Source organism: Hyperoodon ampullatus (assembly GCF_949752795.1).
Source record: "Hyperoodon ampullatus genome assembly, chromosome: 6".
Lineage (NCBI taxonomy): Eukaryota > Metazoa > Chordata > Mammalia > Artiodactyla > Ziphiidae > Hyperoodon > Hyperoodon ampullatus.
In genome coordinates, this window is record NC_136919.1 from 109,771,492 (window position 1) to 109,780,104 (window position 8,613).

Genomic DNA, 8,613 nt, shown 5'->3' on the forward strand with positions numbered 1-8,613 from the left:
CACAACTACTGAGCCTGCGCTCTACAGGAGCCCATGAGCCACAGCTACTGACCCCACGTGCCACAACTACTGAAGCCTGTGCACCTAGAGCCCATGCTCCTCAACAAGAGAAGCCACCACAATGAGAAGCCTGCACACCACAACGAAGAGTAGCCCCCACTCGCCGCAACTAGAGAAAGCCCGTGCGCAGCAACAAAGACCCAACGCAGCTAAAATTAATTAATTAAAAAAAAAAAACAGAAATCCCTAATATGTTGAACTAGGTGCATAAAGAGAATGTAAAAAATTCAATTTTCAAATTTTTATTGATCACTCACACCCTAATGTCAAACACTGTCAGGTATTAGGAGTTGCCCACTGTGGTGGTTTTAAAACATGACCACAATTCTCTGACACTTCTCCCATGGAGCAGAGTACATGCCCACTCCCTTGAACCTGGGTAGACCTCTGAGACTGCTTCAATGAACAAAATGCAACAGAAGTGAACCTGTATGACTTCCACGGCTCCAAGAGAAGAGACTATGCCACTGTGCCTGTTTCTCTTGGGATACTTCCTCTGGGAGCCTTCATGTAGTAAGTCCAGCTACACAATGGCCCACAGAGGAAGAGAAACATCCTAGGAGCCGTATCCACTGAAGGCCCCCACTTTAGCCTTTCAGATGGCAACAGACTAAGGGCACAGCTGAGCCACCATACCAACTCTGGAATGCCTATTTGGGCTTCTTGCTGCATGAGAAAAAGAAACCCCCTTTGTGTGTGAATTTTCTTTATTTGTAAATGGGCACATTTGTTACTGGTACAGGGATTTAAAAGTAACAAAGCCTTTGTCTATGTTAACAGGGAAAATGATTAAGACTAATTTATAAGTAATACTGATCAAGGGATCAGTAATCTCTCTAAAATAGAGTATAATACACAACAGTGAAAAACAATAAATGACCCCAGGGTTTCATATGTTAAAATATTCAACAATAGGCTGATTAGAATTTACAGAGTACCTACTTTGTCTTTAGCACTATGCCATATGCTCTAAAAAATATCAAAGAGTAAGAAAATATAAGATCAAAGTACTGGCTAGGATTAGACAATCTCTCCCTTAACAGTAACATCTCTTGGTTTAGCTCCTTCAATTACTTACACCATACTACACATCACTTTAATCAATTCTCTCTCCTAAGAATATGACTAAATCAGTGAAGAAAACAGGAGTGCTGAATTTAGAATGGTGTGCATAAAAAGAACTTGAGGGTACGAATTACTATTTCAAATGACAGAAACATGGGGCATTCACTGATCAACAAAAACTTGACAGCAATTTTTGCAACTAATGAGATGGAATAAACATTTTGTTATAAACAGTATGATCAACAAAAAAAAATGCTTTTTGCAGAGCAGCTATAATGTGTGAGGCACCTACTAAGCACCTGACAACATAAACGCATTTATTCTTCCTAATAACCCCAATAGATACATACCATAACAGTCCCACTGTTCAGATGAGAAAAACCAAGGCTTAAGAAGATACAAAATGCACCAGTGTTTATACAGCTAATAAAAGAGCAGGACAGAGCTGATGAGCCGAGTTGGAATTTAAATAGTAACCTCTCAGGTGACTTATACTTCAGTCAGTCACCACTACTGCAAGTTAATCTTACTGACAAATATTTAACAGTTAAATCAATATTATCTTTACAAGAGAGGAACTAAAATCAAAGAAAAGAGAAACTTAAAAATCTTAATCCCTGTGGCTCTTCTACAAAGGAATTCCAAACACTACAGTTAATAAATACAATAAATTCTAAATCACACAGCAACCACTTGTAAGATTAATAGTAATTTTCCTAGCAGAATTCTCAGATTCATTTATCAAAGAACCTTAATATGTTATGACAGGTTTTTTCCAATATTCAAATGTATTTCTGGAATGGAGAAAAACATAAATCTTAAAGAAAATACTACTTACCTATTTTATTTTGTAGCCTATAAGATTTTTAACCTTTGTTTTTAGGGTGGACAAAAATCATGCAAAGTCTAAACTTCTAGTATCGGCTGTGTGCCACAAAAATAAGAATTAATTTCTATTAAATATTCATTTCATTTCCATACATTTCATTCCAATAAAGTTCTTTCAAATAAATACGCAAAAAACTGAGCTTACCTTTTTCCCTATAAATATCCTAAATCTCACTAAATCTAATACTCAGTTAGTCATCTCACTTTCACATCTTCTTTCAAAAACAAATGATAAATCCTTTGTTTACTATAATCCTGTAAGTATTTACAATTCACTTGCTGTATTTACTGGACATCTATAACTTACTGCAAGAGACCACAGGAAAAGAAAATTAATATGATCCCTACCTTTCTAAAACCTAAACCTGTTTCTTTCACAGGTGCATGTGTTTAAAATACTGGAAATCACAAAGCTTTAGGAATAGCAAACCACTAGGAATTACATGAGAGCATTTCTCATTTTTACAACTGTTTTAAATTTATTGTACTAAAGTGTAGAACTGCACTGCCTACCTGCATCAGCTCTGGACCGCTGGCCAGGTGTCTTCCCGAATGGGGTCTTCATTCATCTGTATTTAAGTGAGCAGCAGAGCTGCTGGACTAGGGTGAAAATTCAGTATGCTCCAATTTGAAACTTTTCACAGAATTTCAATGTTCTTGTTAATCCATCATCCCAAGCGCCTTTTTAAAATAAGTTCAGCAAAAATACGTGAAATCCTAAGTACTCTGTAAGACAGTGAAATAATAGTTCATTACTAGAGCATCACAAAAGCAAACTACTCCAAGTAAGCCATCAAACATGACAAATTTTAAACGTAACATTAGCTAAAATACACTTTGCCGGGAAGCAATTAACTTTATTTCCTCAGACCTCGGTGCCAAGGACAACACAGAGAAGCAGGAGAAAAGGAGGTACTAGACCCCTCAACAACGAAAAGTGCAGTTCCTCACGGGTCAACGGAACATAATACAGCATCTGGCTTCCGGCTTCCCCCATTGTATCCCAACCCATTTTGCTGGCCGCCAATCCATTTTGCTGGCAGAAGTCAGAAAAGGTTAGACACTGGCATGTCAGAAAAGATTTAGCCTGGCAGGGCCCATATTCTTGATGGGACACAAAAAGACCCAGCAAGGCACTGGGGCGGGCAACAGAGGTGTGGCAGGTGCATGGTGGGAGCAACAGCTGGAGGGTGAGGCAGCACCGGAAGCTACTTCAAGTCTGAGCCACAGCTAGAGGGATGGTCAGTGAACCAGCAGCCTTGGGCAAAAGAAGGGATCACAGCCAGTAAGACATCACAGTTCCCTTTCTGCTCCCAAGCTTCGGGAAACCAGAGCGGAAGATCCAATAACTCTGGAGGAGCCTCAAAGAAATTTCCATACCCATGCAAAAAAGTCAGTTTATCATTTAATTGAAATTTGGGTCCAGTTTACAGTCCATGTTTTATAAAACATATATGGGAACGTATTCTCATAAAACACAAAAATATCCACCACAGGGCTTCCCTGGTGGCGCAGTGGTTGAGAGTCCGCCTGCCAATGCAGGGGACACGGGTTCGTGCCCCGGTCCGGGAAGATCCCACATGCCGCGGAGTGGCTGGGCCTGTGAGCCATGGCCGCTGAGCCTGCACGTCCGGAGCCTGTGCTCCGCAGCGGGAGAGGCCACAGCAGTGAGAGGCCCGCGTACCGCAAAAAAAAAAAAAAAAAAAAAAAATCCACCACAAATTTCACTGAACCACATGACCACGGTCAGCTCTGGTTATTAGTCATCACGTCTACATCGTACAGCCGTGCATTCACAGGTTTAAGAATTGAAGGGAATGCATTTTCTAGAGACTAAAATTCAACAAAATAGTTAAAATAATTAAAAAGCCTAAATAACAAGGGAGAGAGGGATCATTTCAACTGGTAAAAATTCTTAACTACATAAAACTTCAAGGGAAATTTAAAAACAAATGGCTTTTATAATTCATTTAATGAATATTCAGAATGCCTACTGTTTGAAGCTTAGGTAGGAGGGGAGAGACAGTACACAAATAAGTAAGGAAAAGAGACAGTATTTCAAGTGGCAATAAGTTATACAGGCATCCCTTAGAGATACTGAGGGTTCAGTTCCAGACCACCACGATAAAGCAAATATTGCAATAAAGTGAGTCACACTAATTTTTTGGTTTCCAATGCATATAAAAGTTATGTTCATATTATACTGTACTCTATTAAGTTTGCAGTAGCCTTATACCTGAAGAAAACTATGTACATACCTTGATTTAGAAATACTTTGCTAAAGATGCTAACCATCATCTGCCAATGCCAGGTTGCCACAAGCCTTCAAAAAAACAAGGTATGCCTGTACAGAAAAAACATGGAAGCAGCACCTTTTCTGAAGGTGACTTTTCCCATGCAAGGTTCATGTGCTCTTCCTAGGAGCTACAACCAGCCTGCCTCCCCACCCACTGAGCTAAAAGGAAGTCTAGGTTGTCATAACAACAAAGTCTAGGCTGTCATGACAACAAAGACGTACACTGGTCTTTCCCAAGGCCACCCAACAGACATGTAAGCCTCGCATCACTCTACCTCTTTCAGCACCAGAAATCTCAGCTTCCCCATTCAATTCTTCCCACTCTGATGTATCTTTCCCTACTGGAACCCTAGAGCCCTCTTCCCCCATCTGCCCAAACCTCTCTGCTGCCTTCTGAAAGGCAGTCTGTAGCAAAAGTCTATCTAGGGTCCCCTCCATCCAGCAGCTCTCTCCAAAGTGGTTGTTTGTGTTCCCCAAACAACCTTACTTACACAATCTCTCCTACCCCAACACCCCAACGTGGAGGCACGTGCCATAGCACTAATAATAACAGGCCCCCCTTTTCGTTGCAGTCATTACTCAGCTTAGATTCCACAGATGGTCAATCACTATAGAGACTCCCTTGCTTTTCTCTTCCTGTCACTTTCTGGCAAAACCCTAACCCAACTCCTTACTTACTGCACCCACAATTTCAGCCATTAAATGGGGCTGGAAAACTTCAAATTTATAATCTCAGATCGCAAGTGGGCATTGGACAATACCAAGCCCATCCTCAGCAGATAAGGCTCCTTTCTACTAGTTAGACGTAAGCAAACAGAAGAGAACTACTCATCTTCCCACCACCAAATTCACCAGCTGGTTGGTAGCCTCTGCTACTATAATAACAGATAAACTGTGTTTAAATTCAACCCTTTCTTATGTTTTATCAATCCCATCTCTATCTTCTCTATCAATTTCTGTTCTCATCGGTATACAATAAATAATGCAGTATTTTCCAATTTTAAAAACATCCCATGATTCTGCTCCTTTTCTCTGACACTCTTTACAAAGCTGCTTCAAAGACTGAAGAATATTTTAATCTATACAAGTATCAATGTTTCTTAACTTAATAAATCAACTTGGTTCTATAACATGAAAATTTTAGCTTACTGATGGTCTAAAGAGTATGTACACTTCTCACTAGCAGATTTAAGCTTATCTTGGTATGATTTTCTACTGCTTACCACTTCATTAAAATTTCCAGGTTGAACTTGTTATAATACTATTTAAAAAGTATAAGACACAGATTGAAAAAAAGAGTTGCAGAAGGGAAGGATATAGGAGCTTTTTGAATAATATAAGAAAACAAAATTCCAGATAAAAGTCCTTCCCCATTTTTGAGTTGCAATTACTATTCCAACTGCTTGATCTTACCTTAAATCCTGAGACAGCACAATCTCATTTCTAAGATAGCAGGAGTCATAATTTTTTTCAAATATTACACAAAATGTTGTCAAATGGAGCTTAAATTGAAGCCAATAAAAAAGATAGTTCTGTATTCAAGACTAAACCCAACAGATTGCTAACACCATTCGGTGAAAAGCTGTTCACAGCAAAAATCATGTTGCACAGTACCAAAGAATCACCCCAAATTACCTGTTGATTATAAATGCTTCTTGACAATGGAGGGATCAAACAACTCAACACCACTAATTGTGAGCCAACCACACTTAGAGGCTTCCAGATGTGATGTGATGCAAAGTACATCACATCATTATAAAACATTCTTGCCAAAAATGCTTTATCTAAATCTACTTGAGCCCCTAGATAGACCTAATTCTCAGTTTTTAAGAAATACAGGTGATACAAGAGAATGTGAGAAGTTTCTATAAGACAAATGGAATATACTCCTTAAAAGGTCAATGTCATAAGAAAAAAAGGTAGACATACTGCTCTAGATTAAAAGAGACTAAAAGCAGACAGCAAGCAAACCCTGAATGAATGGTTTGGAGGGGGAAAAGCTACAGAAGACATTGAAGTCTGGGGAAATTTAAATAGGGTCTATATAGTAGATGACACATTATGGAATTATCATTAACCTTTAAAAGCACAATAATGACACTGTAGTTATACATGAGAATATATTTATTCTTAGGAAATACATGCTGAAATGTCTACAGGTAGGCTGAATTAATGTCTGCAAGTGAATTTCAAATAGTTCACAGAAAGAAAGTGATACATACACAAACAATAAAGTGAAAATCACAAAATATTAATTTTTGAATCTATACAAAGAAAATACTAATGTTATTCTCTGAACTTTTATTTCAATTTAAAATTTTTCATAAAGAAAGCTGGGGAAAAGAAGATCCTGGATTTATTTCCCTTTGCTATAAGTCCATCTGTATTAAATATAATTAACTATCCAAGCATGCAATTTTGCTAAACAATCTTTAAAACATGTCATGAATTTAGTTTTGAAACTCAAAATATTTCTGTAACCATCTGAAAGGGGATCACAAGATTCTCACAATTTCACAAACAAGTGTCCCCAAGCACATGCTGTGTGTCACACACTGCTATACATGCATCAACTCAGACTCTACACAACCACCATAAGGCACACACTATACCTGTTCCATTTTGAAAATTAAAACCCTACGGCACCAGGACTTCCCTGGTGGCGCAGTGGTTAAGAATCCGCCTGCCAATGAAGGGGACACGGGTTCGAACCCTGGTCCGGGATGATCCCACATGCCGTGGAGCAACAAAGCCCGTGAGCCACAACTAAAGAGCCTGCGCTCTAGAGCCCACGCACCACAACTACTGAGCCCGCGCACCACAACTGCTGAAGCCTGCACACCTACAGCCCGTGCTCCGTAACAAGAGAAGTTACCACAACAAGAAGCCTGCGCACCTCAACGAACTGTAGCCCCGGCTCACCGTAACTAGAGAAAGCCCATGTGCAGCAATGAAGACCCAACACAGCCAAATAAAAATAAATTTATATATAAATAAAAACCCCTACAGCACCTTTGTTATACAGCAGAAACTAACACAACATTGTGGAGCAATTATACTCCAATAAAGATGTTAAAAAAATAAATAATAAAAAATAAAAACCTACGGCACTGAAATTAAAACGCACGTGGGCGTATAGACTACAAGTAGCATAGCTGAGATAAATTTCTTATTTTAAAAATAAACACAGGGGGCTTCCCTGGTGGCGCAGTGGTTGAGAGTCCGCCTGCTGATGCAGGGGACACGGGTTCGTGCCCCGGTCCGGGAAGATCCCATGTGCTGCAGAGTGGCTAGGCCCGTGAGCCATGGCCGCTGAGCCTGCGTGTCCGGAGCCTGTGCTCCGCAACGGGAGAGACCACGATGGTGAGAGGCCTGTGTACCGCAAAAAAAAATTAAAAAATTAAAAAATTAAAAATTTAAAAAAAATAAATAAATAAACACAGGGACTTCCCTGGTGGTCCAGTGGTTAAAACTCTGTGCTTCCACTGCAGGGGGCATAGGTTCGATCCCTGGTAGGGGAACTAAGATCCCACATGCATGCCGCAACTAAGACCTGGAGCAGCCAAAATAAATAAATATTAAAAAAAAAGTTACATATCAAAATATTTGCTACCAGCTGCTATCACGAAACAGTGCTATTTATAAAAAGAAAATAAATTTCTAAAACTGCTTAAGCAAAAGTGCCATGTTCCAAAGAAGTCTCAACACTAGTGGAAAAGTACAAACGGCTAAACACACCAAGTGTTAAGCTGAAGTTTGGGGTGCCAACAAGTGTGTTAAAGTTGTCGTCACAAAGGGTTCAAAGGGTGGGGAGGAATGTATGCTATCACAAATATTTATGTGAAAAATGAATAGGACCTGAATATTAAACAAGAAATAATTTTCTTAATTTCTTAATTATGATATTGTAGTTACAAAGAAAAAATCCTCATTTTTAAGAGTATCATGATGTCTGCAATTTACTGCAACTTTCAAATGGCTTAACAAAAAATGTGAGTAAAACAAAATATCAGCAAATGAATCTCAATGGAAAACATACAGGTATAACTCAGCTATAGGTTTAACTTTTCAGTGTATAGGAAGTTTCATTTAAAAAGTTTGGGGAAAACAACAGCAGAGAGAGAACAGCAAAATTTGGAATTGGTGGCAACAACACAGATTTACTGTGGGTACTCAAAAGTCTGTAGCTTATTTCCTAAGATGTGATTTTTAAAAACAGATTAAGAAAAGGTGGTAGGGCTTCCCTGGTGGCACAATGGTTAAGAATCTGCCTGCCAATGCAGGGGACACGGGTCAAGCCTTCG

At 39.2% G+C, this 8,613-nt stretch overlaps 1 protein-coding gene across 1 annotated transcript in view; it reads right to left on the reverse strand.

Moving 5' to 3' along the window:
* Window positions 1–2,620, reverse strand: part of SPIN1 (spindlin 1) — a 38,126-nt gene extending 35,506 nt beyond the window's left edge. Inside the window, exon 1 of the mRNA XM_079706579.1 lies at window positions 2,527–2,620. Coding sequence (XP_079562705.1) covers window positions 2,527–2,578 — 52 coding nt within the window. The 5' untranslated portion in view covers window positions 2,579–2,620. The remainder of the gene's footprint in view (window positions 1–2,526) is intronic.
* Between the last annotated feature and the right edge of the window lie 5,993 nt (window positions 2,621–8,613).